Genomic DNA, 20,365 nt, shown 5'->3' with positions numbered 1-20,365 from the left:
CAAACACAGTCGCCAGATTCTTAGAATGTCAGGAATTGTATCCCAACTTTCCTGTAGGTGGTTGGCAAAAGTTCCTTTTTCAGCCAGACCTATTTAAATGCCTTTATTTTCGTGCCACTGATTCTTTGAACATGTAAAAATGGGTTCATGGCATGTAGCCAATATGCTTATACTATAGCCCCTCTCATTACTGAAGCAGTTGAAAGGGGAATAATTGCAACATTTGTTACAAAAGCAGATAGATGCTGCTTGCTTTTGTGATTATACTCATGGTGAGCCAGGCGAGCAGCCACCACTAGGTGGCGCCATGTGCGACATCTGCCTCCAAATGTTTTCCTGGACATTGAGCCCTGTTCACAAAGGTGAATTTGTTTGTAAGCGTTGGTTTATAACCAGTCATAACGATTGTATGCCTTCCATGGATCCTGGCAGATGTAAATGTATTCACTAGTGTGGGTTTGTCTTAATAGGTGTGGAGAAATCTACTGTAGTAAATCCCATACAACTTGGAGTGTGTGCGTTCCAAGTTGTGGTTTGGCTTGGAAGCTGCTGACTGCCACAAACGTGTGTTTTTTGGGCTTTCCCATAGTCCTCTCCAACCTTTTTAGGTTGATCCTGGGCAGCACATGCGCTGCTCAGTGAGGCATGCTGTATTTAGGTTTGGATTTGAAGCTCCACCCATTTTCCTCGCATCTTTTCAATTGGCTCCTGTTACTGTTGTTTCTAAATGGTTGTTTGATTCATCAATAGGCTTGTTAGTCCCTCCTTAGTACCGCCTGGTCTGCATTTGTAACCTCCCATAAGGACTGGACTTTTTACTTTTGCTACATGGTCTGTTTTATATACATTCTGTGAGCACTATTTTCTTTAATGATTTTCCCCATTGCAGGTACGAAGTGCTTTCCTGCAAGGGTGCCCGCTTTGCCTCTGGGTGCCACACTACGGTTTAAGCATGACGCCCACTTTTACTTATTTATTGGGCTAACTTCACAAATGAGGGTTTTAAAAAATATATATATATTTAAACGCCCTATGCCTTGCATTCACTTTAATGGCCGCCGCACACCTTTCTTTAGACGAGCCGCATCTAAACAAAGGAGTGTGAGTGCCATTAAAGTGAAAGCGCAGCATGGGGCACTTGTACAAAAAAAATATTAATTGCATTTGTGAGTTTAAGAAATTGGCATTGTAAATGACCATGTCTTTTATTTATCGGTTTTAAAAACATATAAATAAAAGGCATTGTTATTTACAATGCAAATAGCTCAAACACTCGTAAATGCGAGACCTTTTGCATTGCAAATGCTTGTTCCATCCTGGAAATGGTCTGGTAGGAAATGGAAAAAGGAAGGGATTAGAGTATCTGGGGCGTAGAAGGCGGCGCTCTCCAAGGGGAAAAATATTGTCCCTGCTGAAGAAAAAGTTTGGTATTTGCGCAGAAGACTCCCTCCCCCTATGTGCAGTTCACCGCTATAGAGACCTCCCCAAAAAGGGGAATGGAAGCATGGGGAAAAGTCACATAACATTCCTAAAGGTATGCTTGGGAAACTGCATAGCTCAGCTTTAAAGGTGTGCCTCTAGAATTGTTTGAGTTCCCAAAAAGTAAAAATACATTAAGATGGAGGTGCAAATCTCTGTCCATACTTTTAAATGTTTGTTTGGGGAATAGGGCCCATAGTTTCCATGTTGGACGAGGGGCTTGTGCTGCCACAGCACCAGAGAAGGTGCGCCACATTTAGTTTGTGACCCAGACTCTCAAAAACATCTGACCGGCTTGCACACTTTGGTGCATAAAACGTGTCGCCTGCAGGCAAAAGTGATGGATTCTCATCCATAGATTTGGAATCTTTGGGCACATTTCAAGATGGCGAAGATGCTGGAGCTCCCTTTTGGGAGGACCCTAATTTGAAAATGTAACATCCCCATGGAGCCTGTCCACCACCCTTTCAGGCACCTGTGGAACTGCCAACACTCAGTTGAGCTGCGCAGAGTCAGCTGACTGGCTCTGATGCTGTTTAACTGTGTAGTCTGGAGTAGCGGAGGTGTCCCACTTCTGCTAAAGCCACCACGTGTCCAGAATTGTTTCTCGCCTGGACTCTGGCGCTGCTGATCCCCTTGCAGCTGACGGCTGGTTCCCTCCCAAGTTGATGGTGGAAGCATCTGCAACGGGTCTGCGCCACTCTCCCACCACTGACCTGTGTTCGAGCCTGGAGGCTGGCCACCGCAATTGGTTTGTGGCCTGCCGCACCGCAGCAGATTGATTGCAGGTGTGAGAGCTCCTAGGATCCAGGCAGACAACAGCAGTCCCTTGAAAGGAAATCTGGCGGCGGGCAGACGAAGAATCAAGCCTTCAGTATGGACCTAGAGGACACACCAGGGACTCCAAGACTACTTTCCCTGGCCAAGGGGGCCTGGTGGCCTGCCTCCTCAAGGGTAGTCCTAACAAGGAGCCACCTACATCCTAGTGTGAGATGCCAGAGTAAGCGCGGTACAAAGCCAGCGATAAGCTAATCTTTGAAACCGCGCCTGTGTGCTGCTACCATCTATACAAGTAATTTGTTTTGTGAGGCCTCTTTTAAACTAATGTTGCTGTAAAAAAAATGTATACAATGAACCCTATGAAACCGTTCTTTTGTTAACTTCTTGTAAACTCTTCTTGGCAATTCCTTTGTAAGTCACTCGGATACAGGCTATTTATATAAATCCATGCTTGGAAAAGGAATTTACTACTGTAGAAAATCCACCAGCACGAGTTTACACAGTTCTAATAATAGCATTAGGGATGAGAACATGGGGGTTCCCAATAAAGGATTTGGGCTGGCCATTTTGAATGCAGTAAAGTCTCACAATACAGTTGTTTCACAAATGTTTTTTCCACATCCAATTTGCATTCTTCGCTGTAGGGCTAAAATGCTGGAGAAAGTGTGTAGTTTAAGGAGGTATATAGAGGAAGTGATGTTTCCACATGGAAACATTTTTTTCACCGTGTGGAATTAAAGACTAAAAAGTTACAAGTGTGAATCCATAGTTCCACTACACTTAATCCTAGACTCTGCATTACCTGCAGGAGAAATCTCAGTGCACCAAGCAAATGGTTGTAACTCTGTGCCATGTGAACTCCCCAAGAATGCACAGGGTTATGCTAGTTAAACCCAGAAACATTCACACATACATTTCCACATTAGGCCCATTGTCGCTAAACTGCATGACAAAACCAAACCATGGTTTTGTGTCTGGATGAGATACTGACATGTTGAATCGTTCCACAGCCCTGCACACCTTTGCTAACAATATCCGTGTCAAGGAAATCTTCAGAAAATGCATGAGATGTTAATAATCTGGAATCGCAAAACCAAAGAAATTAATTAAGCACAACAAATGTTCGAAGTTTTACTAAGCGGGGAGGACTTTACTAAATATACTTAAATTGTAAGTTCAGCTGGATCAGGTGTTCTAGCAAAATGAACTGGATTAAATAAGAGATAGACGTGTCTAAAAGTAAAGCACCAGTGAACAGCCTATTCATCTAAAATGTCCACTAGGGGGAGCAGTGCATTGAGAGTGACTGGAGGGAAAGCAGTCAGTCCAAAGGATGCTTGCAGGCCAGAAATGCTGGGCCAATAAGATCCGTTCATGTGATTCACGCTGCTCCTGCAGTGGGGATGTTGTACATTGGTTTTCGCTTCTTTTGGTAGTTAAGGGAGAGGTCCTCAGTGTTCCACCCTCTTGGCAAATTGCTTGGAGCACACGAGAGCTGCATAGGTTACCTGCGATCTCACTTCATCTGTGTTCAATGCATTTTAAGTATAAGGGAACACATCTCTTTGAATTGCCGGCTCCTTACATCAAGCATTTTTCCTGAACAGCAGGGCTCAAGTGATGGGGCTGAACACTCTACAATTCTTCTTTCAGCATGCAGGAGGATTTTTACAAGAAATGTCGTAAGTGCAGTGGACCAATGGAGGCTTAATAAAACAAAATAAGCTATAACTCCAAAATATTTTGTTGCAAATTCCCCCCCCCCCCCCCCACACAAACACACTTACATGCACTCTATAGTGATGCACTTCCACAAAAATTCTGCCAGAGCGCTTTGTGCGTTAAAATCCAAAATGGCGCAGCAGAGCTTTCAAGTAACATTGACGTTACTTTTTATGTGGGAAACACTAGTTTGCTACAAACGATCCTGATAGCCTCACAGGACTGAGCCCCACGTTGATCATTACTGCGCTGCGTTTAGTCACCTTATGAGCTGATTCAATACTGAGTAGCGTTCTTTTCTGCAAAAACGGACATTATAGGACACACTGCCCCCTTGTGGAATTTCGTGATAGTGAGTGCATATCGGTGTAGTTAATACATTAGCACAGTAGTTCTTAACCTTTTGACTTCTGTGGACGCCAAATCATCATTGAAATCCGCGACCGCCAATGAGTCATTACTGGATGACCCGGCCTAAGCATTTTCTACGATTTGGACCACAAAAATAGATTAAAAATACAAAAACAAACATTCATCACATAAATAGGGAGAGGAGTTGGCCTAACGGCTAGGGCGGTCGACCTCGAACCTGGGGAACTGGGTTCGAGTCTCGCCAATGACTCCTGAACATCCTGAACATCCTGTGATTCTGGGCAATTCACTTAATCTCACCGTGCCTAACAAAAATGAATGTGTGTTCTCATGTAACGTAACTGGTGCTATGTAAAGCCTCTGATACCCTATTCGGGTCAAGTTCGCGCTATATAAAACTGTTTAAAAAAAAAAAAACAAATACACAAATGATGAAATATTCACAAACATAAACAAGCATTGGCATAGCCATCTGTTTCCAAAGCGCGGGCGCGATAATTGCAAACAGATGGTGCCGCTGCTCTCTCCCACAAGGTGTATGCCGTACATGCACGAGCGCTCATTGGAAACAGTGCAGTACATGCGCGAGTTTTCCAAAAAGTGCAGACCGATTCCAAGAGGTCACTCCTAAGCAGCGCTTGCACGCTGATTAGGCAAAACCTAAAAATGCAACTTGCAATTTCAATGGGAAGGTTGGCGCTTTTCTAAATTCTAATGGCCACTCACCTATATTGTATCTTGTTTGATGCACTTACAACCCCCCCACAAATCAATATGAGGATAACTTCATTTTTAACCTCCAATTTCAAATTCCTTCATCTGTGTTTGAGTAAATAGTTTTTTATTGGTTTTGCATATATTAGCAAAGAATGCAAAAGCATATAACAAAATAAGTAAAGCAGAATCACACTTGGTTTTGACGTCCTGAATAAAGAGCATAAGCAGTTACAAACCCTGGAGCCCAAAATATTCCCACCAAGGACCCCATTTCTTATGATGTACACCGGTTCCTCCGTTTTGGAATACCAGTCCATCGCCAGCTGCCAAGCCAGCATGTCTAGGAAGGTATTAGAGTTCCAGTTATGGACATTGTCTCTTTTTCCAAGTAGGGAACCCAACCCCACTAGATATCTTTCGGAGCTCTCCACAACCTCACTACCATCAAATAAGTAGAGTAAAGATCATTTATCTGGATCATACAAAGGCAGGATGAAATCACCAGCTCCCATGGAGCCATGAGCGCCTCACTTCACTTCCCCTCCCCCAGAGCACTAGCCCAAGCCTCCCATTTAGCACAGAGAGCACTTAGCAAATCCGGTGCATTATCTGCCGGGGAACGTTCTATCTGGGAGACCCCTTTTGCCACAGCGGAGCCATAAGGATTTTGCCTTCCCTAGGACTAAACTCTGGTACCTCCACCAGAAATGATTCATGAGCTGACCAAGCATGTCAGAGCTGTAAAAAGCTAAAGAATTGTGATTAGTGCAATTGAAAATCCGCTCACAAGTCCGAAAAGGACTGCATGTGAGAGCCCTGCCACCGATTTCCCCCAGGGTTTCGCTATAGATTAGATCCCATCTTCCGAACCCCTCCAGGCCAGCTACTTGACAGAGCAAAGTACCCTTCCAAAGGGGCTTCGGGAGTGTAGCTTGCCCATCCAGCCAGTCTTCTACATGGCTGCGTGCCAGATTGTAAACATCACCTATGTCAAGTCTTGTAGGGAGCGGAGGATCCACGACCCAAACATGTGGCCCATCACCACCTCCCATGGTAGAAGGGATGTTTTGCCCTCGTAAAGCCAGGTTGTCAAGTCCCATGAACAACCAGTCATTCAGTACCTTCCGTTGTGCAGCCCAGTAGTACAGAAGGTCAGTCGCTGTTAGAAATTGAATTTCTGGTTGGCTGAGGTATGCAACCAAGCAGGCAGAACCCACCACTCTATTTCGGGTAAGTCAGATACGCCACAAAGATAACCTGCGCTCACGCTCTGGTAGCTTGGCACAGAGCAGGCAGGCTTCTCAACAAAAGCAATCTTGAAAAGTATTCGTGCAGCATACACAGTAACTCAATGAAAACATAACAAAAAGACTCCAAACAGGGTTAGATAAATAAGGCATATTTATGGGAATAAAATCAGACCAAAACAACAAAAATCCAATCAGTAGATAATGAGATCAATTTTAAATGTATACTTGCAAAAACAGTGCTTGAATTGACTGTGCGCCTTTAGAGCCTTTACAGCAATTCTTCTGGGCAAGAATGGTATAATAGCCATATTAGTATCACGACTCGGTGTGTCATTACATGGTCTTGAGGGGACGGGAATGCGATTGTGTAATTCCCTCCCTCAGCTGCCCACGATGTTGCGTGGTCGGCGGTAAAAACAGTACGGCCCCTGTTTTCCACAACACTGCTGTGGTGATGCAAGAAGCTGCCATTTGGCAAGTTGTGCTACGACCCTGCTTGCATACATAGGCAAGGCACACAGTCATCCAGCACGCCCGGTTTCAGAGGAATGGCGGCATGAGCACGTCTTCGGTCGTCAGGACAAAAGGGGCTGTGTACCAAGTGGTATGTCCACCGGGGTGCTCCAATGCCAGAGGCAAGACAGGTGCACATATGCCAGTTTGTGAGCACAGCAGTGCTTGCCCTCATGTCATGGGAAGCGTTGATCGTTTTGACGATTGTGCAGACAGCAGCGCTGTTCCTTGGGTGCTCTTGATGAGGGGAGTGCAGATCATTGAAGCGATTGTGCAGAAAGCTCTGCTGCTCGGGGTTCTAGACGAGGGAAGCGCTGATGCTTTAACCACTTGGCCATCAGAGTGCAGCTGCAGGACTCACAAATGACTGAGTCCCACGGCAGCTGCACAGGGAGAAAATCATTTATGTCCTTGAGATTTCCTACAGAATAGGGGCAAGCCCTTGGAGTCACTCTGAGGCTTAGTCCTTGGTCGTCTAGCAGGGCAGAGGGCAGCTGGGCATCTCAACAAAAGTAGGGAAGCAGTTCCTTAAAACAGTCTGGCCCAGCAGAGTGGCAATTCTTCAGCATAGCAGCCTTTACTTCAGCAGAGTTCTTTTGAGGTCCCGTAATGTACCAATTTGGTAGGGCCCGAGCCCTTGTACTTATGCTCAAAAGTGCCTTTGATGTAGGGGGTGACTTCAAAGGAACACTCTGAAGAGCACAAGGATCCCTTTCAGCCCAGCCCTAGCTCCAGGCTACCAATACGGGGTAAATCAGCCCTTTGTATGAGAGCAGTAAACAGCCTATCCAGATGTAAGTGTGAGCCACCTCTCCCTGTCTCAGCCCAGGAAGACTATCGGTGTGCAGATGAATGCAGATGTATCCCCAGTCTCACTTAGCCCTTCTTGTCTTGTGGCTGTCTAGAGAGCATGCACAAAGTGTAGCTGTCACCCATCCCAGATCTGTATCGAAGGCAGGCTGCAGGCACACAGAGCAAAGTTAGAGCAGAGAAATGTCCACTTTCTAAAAGTGGTATTACTAAAATAGTAATGTGAAATCCAACTTTATCACTAAAGAGGATTTATCATTACCATTCCAAAGATATTAAACATGAAGTAGCTACCCTTTTCCGATCAGGAATTATATCTTAAAAGGCATTTTAAGGAATCTCCAATGCTAGCCTATTGAAGGAGTAGGCCTCACAGCAGTGAAAAACGAATTTAGCTGTTGATCACTACCAGGACATGGAAAACTTAAAGTAAATGTCATGCCATTTAGTTACACAGCACCTTGCCCTTAGGGGCTGCCTTAGGGATCACTTATGTGTAATAAAAGAGGTGTTTTAAGGCTTGGCAAGTGGTTTTAAATGCCAAGTCTAAGGGACAGTTAACTGTGCACACAGGCCATGCAATGGCAGGCCTGAGACGTTTGAAAGGCTACTTGTGTGGGTGGCACAACTTGTGCTGCAGGCCCACTACTATCATTTGGAGTACAGGCCCTGGGTACATGGGGTACCACTTTACAAGGGACTTACAGGTTAACTAAATATGCCAGTCGGGTATACACAAATGTCCACCTGTTTAGGGGAGAAGCACATACTCTTTAGCACTGGTTAGCAGTGGTAAATTGCTCCGAGTCCTAAGGCCAACAAAAAGATACAGCTCTATAGGGGGATATTTGTGTGCCCACAGAAGGGGCCCCACCATGGCTTCGACCCAAAATTCGGAATGGCATGGGGCAAGTTCTGCAGAAAGTACAGGAAGCAAGGCAGTAACATCATTTCAATTAAGGCAATCCTGCCCATAAGGGAATAGAGGACCACGCTCCATATCACCACGCAGATGCATCCCCAAGGTCTGCAAACTCGGTAACAAGAGTAGATCCAGGAGAGGGAAAATGTAGATGCCCAAGTATAGGAAGCTTGGCCGCCTAAGCGGGATGGAGGTCTGCCAGCCATAATCTTATAGAGGGCATGTTAGCGGGAAAAGTAAGGGCATAGAATGGTTAACCCTAAGGCCAGAGGCTCGACCATAAAGCATGAGCCTATGGAGTATTCTGGAGCCCATAGTGTCAGGGTCATTCATAAAGAGCAGAACATCGTCCGCATAAAGTGCAATATGATCCTCCTTGATTCCCTGCTTCGATTGGAGCTGTGCGTCACAGCAGAACCAGGCCACCAGGGGTTCCATTGCTATTGCAAAAAAGGGGGGGACGGGGGACAACCTTGGCTAGTCTCCCTTTGAATTGGAAATACCCTGGAGCGGGAGCCGTTCACGCAAATTTGCACAGTGGGCCCGGCATATGAGGTCAGGACGTAGAAAAATAAAATGGGGTCCACTTAGGACCCCAAAGGCGGCTTCATTAAGGTCCAATGGGAAGCCGCAGTTGATTATCACTTCATTATAAATGGCGTGAGGGCCGTGCAGTATTACATATAATATTCTACCGGGAAGCCATCCTGCCCCAGGGATTTGCCCTAGTTCACAGCCGACCAATTCCTTCACATTTACAGAACATCTTAAAATTTTCATTTTTACATTTTACTTCTTTATATGCTTTATTAATCTGTTAAATTTATTTAATTTTATAAGCAGTTGCAGACCCCCAGGGGTCCCTGGACCACAGGTTAAGACCCGTTAGCAGATTTGTAACTTTATTTTTAGATTTGTTTGGAGAGATGAGGTAATAAAAAAGACAAGGAGGCCTTGCTTAATATGAAAAGGTTTTCACAGGGTTGGTGTGAGGAGGTCTGGTTAAAGTCAAATGGCAAATTGTTCCAGATACAGGGACAAAGCTCTCTAAAATATCTACCCCATGCTTGCGTTCGACATGTAGAGAGGTCTGAAGAAGAGACGTGTTCCATTCATTTCCTAATATTACATATCTCGGCAATGTAGGCATCTAAGAAAGCAAAACGCAAGAGGGGAGTTTAGAAAGGAGAGTGTTAGGGGCAATGCATGCTGAGAAACTGTTTTGAAGCAATTTTGTTTACCTGCTTCTTCAACATGAGAATCCTTTAATATGCATGACTTCAGATGTCTCCTAATGCGATTAGAAGCCAGCGATGGCTCGGCCAGTCGGTCTGACTGCTGCATAGTGCAGGATTGCAGATGGACACTGCTTACAGGCACACAAACAGGACCCCTTTTAGACCAACAGTACAACAACAAACATACAACATCAATCCTCACTGGCAGAGCCGGCTCTAGGGTGGTGCGACTGGTGCCACCGCACCGGCTGCAGACTTCGTGTGGGGGGCGCCTGTTTGCTACTTTACATTGTTTTTAAAGCACACGCGGCCACGTTTTTGGCCTCCAGCAATTTTCATCCGATAAAAAAAATGGCAAGTTAACTCCGGTGATTAATGGTCTTCCCGGAGAGAGACCGTAGTTATGTCTAGTGGAAGTTTTGACTGCTGGAAGTTTTGATTCCTCATAAGGTAGTGCAGAGGGTTAATATGCCTGCTGCAGAGAATGTGTACCATGCAAATCACAAAGTGAATATACATAAAGAGGCCAGTGGGTTACTGCTTTAGTCAGATACTTCCTTTTGTTACTTGCAGTTTACAAGTTAAACACCTGATGTAAAACAGTGAGCTACTAACTGTCATAAAAGAACTGAAATGCAGACTTCAAGCACAGATTAAAGCGTATTGATTTTTTTCCCCAGACTTTCATTATCCTAATGTTTCACAAAGGGTTCATTTGGGTGGAAATAATATCTGATTATTAAAGAGAACCCCCAACCATGGTATTGCGTTTCAAATTCTGAGTTTGTGCTTCTCCAGACCAAGCCCCCCTAAACTATACTCCCTACCAGTATGGATGACATTTAAATCCTACCCCTTGTAGTCCTCCATCTTATGTAACGTTTCCTATACATTGATTTACACATATGATTGATTGTCTCTCTAATGTGTGTGCAATGTAAAGTGCTCTGACACCCTTCACTTTTATGAGTGACACTATAAAACGAATTAAATGCATCTGAGAGAGAGTGGTTATGGAGACAGTTAAAGGGTGGTAGTGCGGGAATCCATTGGGGAGGGGCTCCAAAAATCATTGTCGCACAGGGCGCCAACAGTGCTAAAGCCGGCCCTGCTCACTGGCCAATAACCATACATAATCCGGTTCAGTATTGTGCTTTGGAGGCCCAGATTTATGTGCATCAAATCCGCTAAAATAGTCGCAGTGGGACCAGTAGGCAGTGCAACTCGGAGCCCTGGGAATATGTGATTTATGGGAGCACTTGGTGTTTTTTATTGGGAGCCACTGGGTGCTGCGCATGATGTGAACACTCTGTTGTGCTTCAGGGGCCCAGACGTTTGTGCAGCTTGGGGGCACACGGTGCCCTACAGTAGTAGATAAACAAATTTGTCCCTCGTAATATGGAACTTGAGTCCTCTTGTGTGGGTTTTTTTGATTCGTTTTTGGTCGGCAGCATTTTGCATAGTAGAATTTATTAGCCAATTCTTATAATGGTAAAAAAAGTCTCATAGCGCAAAGCATTACATGGCATAGGCCCTTGGACATATGGTAATGTGGATGGAGTTAAAAAAAAAAAGATACATTTCCTTTTAATTATGACAATGTTTTGTTTCTGTTGCAAAGTGCTCTCTTTTTTTGTGTGTTGTGCTTTCTAAACTTTATAAGTCGACCTTAAGTAACAGCTTCACGTATTCAAATGTGCTTTACTCCTCTCGTACTTTCCCATAGCCTGCAGTCACATTGCACCTCTAGCTTAAAGGGTCCCATGCGATAAATCTTTGTAATGGGAAGAGCAATAGAGCAGAAACGGCTTAGTTTGTACCGGGCAGTGCGCCGCCTGGTTTAGATAATGCATAAATAGACTGCATTTGCTTCTAAGAGAACAACAATAAAATCAGCAGGAGCCTTACCATGCAAAGTGCTCTGGGGCACAACTGACGCGTGCGCCTGATTTTTGGAGCCTCCGTGCACTTTAATGTTACAGGGCCTTAAACACTAGTATAGCTCCTTTAATGTGGATCACGCTGGTGCTAAATGTGCACTGCAAAACCAAAGGGGATGATGGACGGAGTGTTGAACAGTGCAAGCACTCACCCCCAGTCAACTGATCTGGGTTTAATCCATGATGATTCTTTAGCTCACTCCGCCACCCCAGTTCAGACATGGCCATATGCAGATCAGTCTGACCCGGTGCCTCACGGGAACAGTCCAGCCCGAACTTCCAAGCCATGTCTTCCCTGGACCGGAAAAAAGCATCCTGGGACCGGTTTCGGGTTCATAACCCTCATCAGCCAGGCTATCTTGAATCCAGTGGCAAAGTGAGCAAGGGACCCACGTCTGGGCATACCCTGCCAACTTAGAGCGAACAAAGCAAAACCAAAGGGGATGATGGACGTAGTGCTGAACATTGCAAGCACTCACCCCCAGGCAACTGATCTGGGTTTAATCCATGATGATTCTTTAGCTCACTCCGCCACCCCAGTTCAGACATGGCCATATGCAGATCAGTCTGACCCGGTGCCTCACGGGAACAGTCCAGCCCGAACTTCCAAGCCATGTCTTCCCTGGACCGGAAAAAAGCATCCTGGGACCGGTTTCGGGTTCATAACCCTCATCAGCCAGGCTATCTTGAATCCAGTGGCAAAGTGAGCAAGGGACCCACGTCTGGGCATACCCTGCCAACTTAGAGCGAACAAAGCAAAACCAAAGGGGATGATGGACGTAGTGCTGAACATTGCAAGCACTCACCCCCAGGCAACTGATCTGGGTTTAATCCATTATCATTCTTTATCTCACTCTGCCACCCTAGTTCAGACATGGCCATATGCAAAACAGTCCAGCCCGAACAGCACTGGCATGATCCCAAGAGTGTGTCCTCATTTGCGTGGCATGGGAATTCCACACCCTCTGAGACTTTCAGAACATGCACTGACTGCCCCACATGGGCCTGGAACACATTTAGTGCACCCTCAGTGGTCCCCCCCCCCCCCCCCCCCTGGGAGTGACCCCTCAGACACCCCCCTACAGGTGGATTAAGTCACTCACTGAACCTACCTGCAGGGGGGTCTCAGCCCCCCTTTGAGTCTCCGGCCAGAATGCTACCTACAGTGTAAGGCGCACTGGTGTCCTTAAACTCCGGGATGCCCTAAACCAATGTCCTCCTGAACGTATTGGGGTGTGATTGCGCAGTCACTATGAACAGTGCATTCACTGTGATAGTATGAACTGTCCAAGTCTCTGCCCAGCACACACGGGTAAGGATGTGCTACAGGTAAGACCGGGACAGTGAGCCCTAGCTGTAATGTGGCCTTGGATGTTAGATTGTCATAGGAAAAGAGAATGACGCATGCATGTGTATCTGGTTCAACCAATCCGACACCCGGAAATTCACATTGCACATTCTGGTCTCTTATTCCTGTTATAAATCCCAAAAGATTTAGAGTATGAATGCCATGGGTGGCTGAAAGCACTCAAATAGAACGCCAAACTCCTTTAGTAATTCTGTTCTCTCTATTATGTGTATTCTCTTGAGTGTGCTGAAAGTCACTTTATGGATTATGCTCTCAGAACAAATTATCAGTTGTATGCATTAAGGCGCTTGTTTTTCCCCAATTTGTGCCAAAATAGCTCTAGCAGGTACTTTCATTTTGTCAAAGTCGACGTTCTTACCGATGTAACTTTGATTTTGTGTCAATTTTTTTTTTCCAGCAATTGCAACCACATGTTCGAATTTGGGATTCAGTTACATTGAATACATCGCACATCATTGGAATGGGGTTCTTTGACCGTGCGGTCACATGCATTGCATTCTCCAAATCTGTAAGTGAATAAATTCATGTTTTGATTCATTTGTATTGCTTGGTCATAACATTTCATGTTTTGAGGTGGCATTGCAGAATTTAATCACTGGTGCCTTGAGCTATAATCTGATATTGTGACTATGAAGATTACTTTATGAATGGGGTTTATATTCATTTTTAGCAACATAGTATTTCTAATATAAGCGCGTTGCTATGTATTTAGTTGCTGCTCTACACCGGGATATGGTTTTCTTGTTTGTGGTGAGTTAATGTATTATAGGAGACCGCGCGGTTTCCTTAATGAATTTCAAAACAAAATACACCCGGAGACAAAAATCGAAATTCCATAATGCAGGCTCCACCATCATTAATCACCGTCCAGCTGTTCGTTTTTGCTGCAGCTTGTTACTAGAGCTAGTCATCTCGTGACCTTTGACAGGTGTCCTTTTTGCAGGCAATGTGCTGCTTGATGGAAAAATATAATCCTAAACGCAAAGCTGTCTTACATTTTTCTGTCTGATCTGACATGATCATCTATACCCAGTCTCTAGATCTGTTTCCCATCACTCCTGCTGGAAAGCAGTAAAATGCCTTTCGTGTCCATCCTACAGAGAATATTAAATTCACTGCAACACATTCAGTCTTGTAAATCTTTTCATTGTTTCATTCTCTCTCTCCGAACTTAGTAAAGTTGTGTTGAGGTGTAGCCAGGCGTGTTTTATACAATAACTTGTGAGTGATACACAGTGCCTTAAAACTATTCCTCCGACCCTTGAGCGGACAGTGCCTCTGGAACAACACTGAGATGTGTTGTCTTCACCCAGCACTGCAAAGGGGGCAGTATCTAGAGGGGAGGTTAAGGAAATGCATGTTGAGCCATTGGTGAAGTTGGTGCAATAGCTGGTTGCATTTTTGTTCGATTCGCGATGAACGTGGTAGGACTTCGCAATACTCTCAGTCTGATGATGGAAAGCTGATCTTTGCCAAGTGATACTCCCTGGCTTCTGAAACAAAAAATGGTGGACCATACAGTGTTTTGACATTAAGCACCAATTAATAGAAAAGCTCCTGTTATCGCTCCTAAACACTGAAACAAACTAACCAGTATAACTCGAAATCCCAATATTTCTATTTTGGTTTCTTCGCTCTTTTTCACTTTGGCACAGACACGAGTGGGAACCCAGAGTACCCTAAACAATTTACAGGACAGCTGTGAGCTTCCAGCAGCCTTGTTGGAATCCCCCCTACAATGATGGCATGCATAGTAAGCATGTGTGGAGCTAACCTGGCATAAGGCACTCATAGTGGGACGGATCACTGTGCACTGTATATTTTCATGTGTTTGTATGAATGCAGTTGTATTTGTGTAGCATACACCTGGCTGAGGAGCCACAGAATGCTGGACAGTGGGCAAGAGAACAGGGGACGATACAAGATCATAGACTGGTAACAAGGAGGCTCCTATCCTGAAGGGCGGAAGTGCTCTGGGCCGTTGACCCAACAGAGATCTGGTGTCCTGGCAGGACTTAGTTCAGGTTCTTTTGAGACTGGTTTATGGCCTAACTGATCTCCATGTCTTTACTGTGGGGAAGATGTAGGACTAGTTGTCAGCACAAACCATGATGCCAAGGGTATCCGACTTGGGCCTGTATATTGAAAATGGCCAACTATGAGCAGGTTTTGCCAGTGGTGGAAGAAGAAGCAAAGGGACGGGGTGCAAGGCTGCAGCATTCCCAAATGGGATCTGGATCTTCGGGTTAGGAGCCAACTGACAGTGACGCCTCTAAAAGCAAAATAGCTAAAGATGTGTGTTCGAGGCATATGAGCTGCAGATTGTACACTTAGCATAGGTCGCCATCTGGTGTTGGGCCCGGATGTTTGCAGTTTGTTTTTCTTCTTGGACCGTCTTTGGAAGTCACGAGTTTGGTGACTCCTCCTTCGGTCCGTACTGCGCATGGGCTTCGGCTCCATCCTCAGATTGTTTTTTTCCGCCATCGGGCTCGGATGTGATACTTCGTACTCCGGCTTCGAACTTCTACGGTTCCAGCCTCGACGGAAAATCCTCGATTCTTCGAGTTCCTCATCATCTTCATCTCTCGAAGCGGCACTTTTTCCATCCCGTACATCGACACCGGCCTTCGGGCCCTCCGCGACTCCGGTCCCGGCCGATGGAAAGGACTCCGTTTAAAAAGTGCCCAAAATGTGGGTCTAAATTTCCCCACACCGACCTCCATCAGGTGTGTAACCTTTGCCTCTCTCCGGAACACGAGGCTCGAGACTGCCCCGCCTGCAAGTCTTTTCGATCGAAGAAAACGATCCGAGATCGAAGGGCTCGACGCACCATGGCGCACTCATCCTCGACAGCTCCACCGGACATCTTCGGAGACGACGCCGAAGCTTCGGAGCAGACACACACCGAACTGGGAGAAGACATCGTCAGCGCTTCCGAGGCCGACGACTCCGACCTGGAGGACGTAACACCAGGACAGCGGGCCGTGAGTACAATGCCCCCTCCCAGCCCCGCACCGAAAACCAAAGAGACTCCGGTTACTCCCTCGCCTGCCGGCCTGGGCAAAACCAAAACCAAAGCCTCGATCACCCCACCTTCGGGCCCGGTGTCGAAGCACTCAGTCTCACGGCAGCTCGGGATCGAGCCAGCCGACGCCCGGTGCCGATAAACACCACTCGGCACCGAAGCCTGCAAAATCCAGCTCGACTCCGAAACCACCGGTGCCGAAGCCTGGACACTCGGCGCCGACCAAACACAAACAGAAATCGGTCGGCACCGACGCTCCGGCGCCGAAACAGCATTCGACGCCGAAACACACGGAGACCTCCAAAAAGCAGGGCGTACACAGAACATCGAAACCTCCGGTTCCGAAATCGCCGGTGCCGACAGACGACTCGGCGCCATTGGCTCTGTTTACACCAGACCCTTTACAAAAGACTTTGTCCAGAGATCCAAAGACTGGCCTTTTGACTGTGATTACTAAGAAGCGTCGCCTTGAGGCTCCGGCTCCTCCTCCTCCACCCAAAAAGAGGGACTCAGCTACTTCTCCCCTTAGAGTACCCTCCCCACTGCCACCCCCCCTCCCACCACCACCCCCTCCACCTTTACCTCACTACGATCCGGCCCCATCCCCAGACCCGGATGACGGGGACCCGGACAATGACCCAGGGGACGCCCCAATGGATCCCACTCCACCAGGGACCCCAGATCCATGGGAGGATTATAATAACCCTGATGTACCCAATGTACCTCAAGACGACCTATACCCATCAAGGCCGTCTCCTCCAGAGGACTCTTTAGGGTTTCACCATTTAGTGCAGAGAGCAGCACACTACCATGGGGTGGACATGCACACGGAACCAGTGGAAGAAGACTTCCTACTGGATACATTTGATTTACAAGATCGTTCCACTGCTATTTTACCCATGCTTAAGGGTGTCACCAAGCACGCTACAGAGGTATTCAAAGACCCTGTCAGAGCCAGAGTACTAAACCCTAGAATAGAGAAGAAGTACAAGGCGGCACCCACAGACCCTGCATACATCAAGGGCCCTGCTCCTCTAGATTCCCTAGTTGTCTCCACAGCTAGAAAGCGGGCTAACTCCCAATCCTCAGGAGATGCCCCACCACCAGACAAGGAATCTAAACTTCTGGACGCGTCTGGTAAACGCACCGCCTACCAGGCTGCAAACATGTGGCGCATTGCAAATACACAAGCACTGCTTGCGCGATATGATAGAGCACACTATGATGAATTAGAGGCTCTTATGCAGCACCTTCCAGAGAAATACAAACGCCAAGCTCATGACCTGATACAGGAGGGCAAACTAATCACAAACACCTCCATTAAGTGTGCCCTCGATGCAGCAGACACTGCTTCTAGAGCCATAAACACCAGTGTCCTGCTTCGCCGCCATGCCTGGCTCAGGATATCAGGGTTCAAGCCTGAGGTCCAGACATCAATACTTAATCACACCTTTGACCAGCAAACACTCTTTGGCCCAAAGGTAGACGAAGCGCTCGAAAAAATGGAGAAAGATACAGACACAGCGAAGTCTATGGGAGCGCTCCAGACCCAAGCCTCTAAGCGTTCCTTTCGACGCTCGTCCTTTCGTGGCACAGGTAGAGGCTCCTCCACCGATAATGCCTCTACCTCCTACAAATCCCCTCCTCAAAATACCTTTTCAAAGGGCAACCAAAGAGGTGGTTACAGAGGCAACAACAATAAGGGCAGGGGGAAAACCAACAATACCCGTTCTGCCACCCCACCCGCACAATGACTCCCCTTCGCTCCCCCCAGACCATTCCACTCCGGTCGGGGGCAGACTACAAGATTTTATCCACGTATGGGAGTCCATAACATCGGACAAATGGGTGACCCAAATCATTCGGTCAGGGTACTGCCTCGAGCTAACATCTACCCCACCCAATATCCCACCAAGGCACCGTCCAATGTCCCAAGAGCATTCCACACTGCTCAAACAAGAGGTACTCTCGCTCCTCCAGAAACACGCCATAGAGCAGGTACCCGACAATCAACGAAATCTAGGGGTCTACTCCCTATATTTCTTAATCCCAAAGAAAGACGAGACCCTCAGACCCATTCTGGATCTCCGGCCTCTAAATGCCTACATACATTCAGACCACTTTCACATGGTCACCTTACAACAAGTCCTCCCACTCCTCTGCCAGGGAGACTTTCTCACAACACTGGATCTGAAAGACGCGTACTTTCACATTCCAATACACCCCTCTCACAGAAAATACCTCAGGTTCGTGGTGGACGGGCAACATTACCAATTCAAGGTTCTCCCCTTCGGGGTCACCACTGCACCACGGGTGTTTACCAAATGCCTAGCAGTAGTAGCAGCACACCTCAGACGTCAACATGTTCACGTCTTCCCTTACTTAGACGACTGGCTCATAAAAGCCGCGTCCTACCACCAATGCGTGCAACATACAAACAGCACCATCCAACTGCTTCATCAGCTAGGCTTCACGGTGAACTACCAAAAGTCCCACCTCATACCATCTCACACAAAGCAATATCTCGGGGCCACCATAGACACCTCAAAAGGTATTGCCTATCCAAACTCAGCCAGAATCACAAGCATTCTAGCCTTACGCAAAATATTCCTTCCTCAACACTCTCTACCAGCAAGAGTGTTTATGAAGCTCATAGGGATGATGGCGTCTTGCATCTTCATAGTGCCCCATGCAAGACTCCACATGCGTCCACTTCAGGAGTGCCTAGCACAACAGTGGAACCAGGCCCAGGGTCAGCTGACGGATCTGGTGTTGGTGGACGGCCGCACACATCACTCTCTGCAGTGGTGGAACACCACAAACCTTTCCAAGGGACGGCCGTTCCTGGACCCGGTTCCCCAAGTGACTCTAACAGCGGACGCATCGCTCTCCGGCTGGGGAGCGCACCTCTTACACCTCACAATGCAAGGTCTATGGACGCCACAGCAAAAAACGCTCCACATCAACCATCTGGAGCTTTTGGCGATCTTTCTAGCCCTAAAATCTTTCCAAAAGCAGATTTCAGGCAAAGCAGTCCTCATTCGCACAGACAACATGACTGCGATGTATTATATACAGAAACAGGGGGGGACACACTCTCCCCAGCTCTCCCGCTTAGCCCAGAGCATATGGAGATGGGCAATTCCCCAAAACATTTTTCTCCTGGCACAACATGTTCCAGGCGTACAAAACACCATAGCAGATCTGCTCAGCAGACAGACTCAACAACTACACGAATGGGAACTGCATCCACAAGTTCTTCACCCATTCTTCCGACAGTGGGGGCATCCTCAAATAGACCTCTTCGCCACCCACGAAAACAAAAAATGCCCAAGCTTCGCCGCCAGATACCCACACCCATTGTCCAAGGGCAATGCGATATGGATGAACTGGTCAGGCAGATTTGCATACGCCTTTCCACCTCTCCCACTAATTCCATTAGTGGTCAGGAAACTACAACAGCACTCCCTCACACTCATTCTGGTAGCTCCGACGTGGGCCAGACAGCCGTGGTACACCACGCTACTACAACTATCAGTGGTACCACATCAAAAACTGCACCTTTCCCCATGCCTCCTAACCCAGAACCATGGAGAAATCAGGCACCCGGACCCAGCTCAGCTCAACCTGGCGATCTGGCTCCTGAAATCTTAGAATTCGGGTACCTTAACCTTCCCCCTGATTGCATGAACATCATCATGGAAGCCAGACGTCCTACCACTAGAGCATGCTATGCCGCAAAGTGGAAAAGATTTGTAATGTACTGCCGTAACAATACAATCAACCCTCTAGATGCATCCATACAACACATCATATGCTATCTGCTCCATCTTCACAGGTGTAACCTGGCGTATTCATCCATACGCCTACACCTAGCAGCGATCGCTGCCTATCTACAAAACAGACAGCATTTGTCACTCTTCAGAGTGCCCGCTATTAAAGCCTTCATGGAAGGCCTCAAACGAGTAATTCCTCCCAGGGCACCACCCTCCCCTGTATGGAATCTAAATTTGGTCCTTACACGACTAATGGGTCCGCCCTTCGAACCAATGCACAAATGTGAGCTACAATTTCTCACCTGGAAAACAGCTTTCCTTGTAGCTATCACTTCCCTTAGAAGGGTTGGTGAAATACAAGCGTTCACCATACAGGAACCTTACATACAAATGCATCACAGCAAGGTCATACTTCGAACTAATCCGAAGTTCCTGCCCAAAGTCATTACCCC

At 46.9% G+C, this 20,365-nt stretch overlaps 1 protein-coding gene across 12 annotated transcripts in view; it reads left to right on the top strand.

Moving 5' to 3' along the window:
• EML1 (EMAP like 1) overlaps window positions 1–20,365 on the top strand; it is an 889,011-nt gene that overhangs the window by 742,617 nt on the left and 126,029 nt on the right. For all 12 annotated transcript variants that reach the window (XM_085626396.1, XM_085626393.1, XM_085626400.1 and 9 more), the window contains one exon: window positions 13,510–13,620. In XM_085626396.1, coding sequence (XP_085482522.1) covers window positions 13,510–13,620 — 111 coding nt within the window. The remainder of the gene's footprint in view (window positions 1–13,509; window positions 13,621–20,365) is intronic.

This window comes from Triturus cristatus, chromosome 9, assembly GCF_964204655.1.
Source record: "Triturus cristatus chromosome 9, aTriCri1.1, whole genome shotgun sequence".
Taxonomy (NCBI): domain Eukaryota; kingdom Metazoa; phylum Chordata; class Amphibia; order Caudata; family Salamandridae; genus Triturus; species Triturus cristatus.
This window is presented reverse-complemented; position numbering and strand designations above follow the sequence as displayed.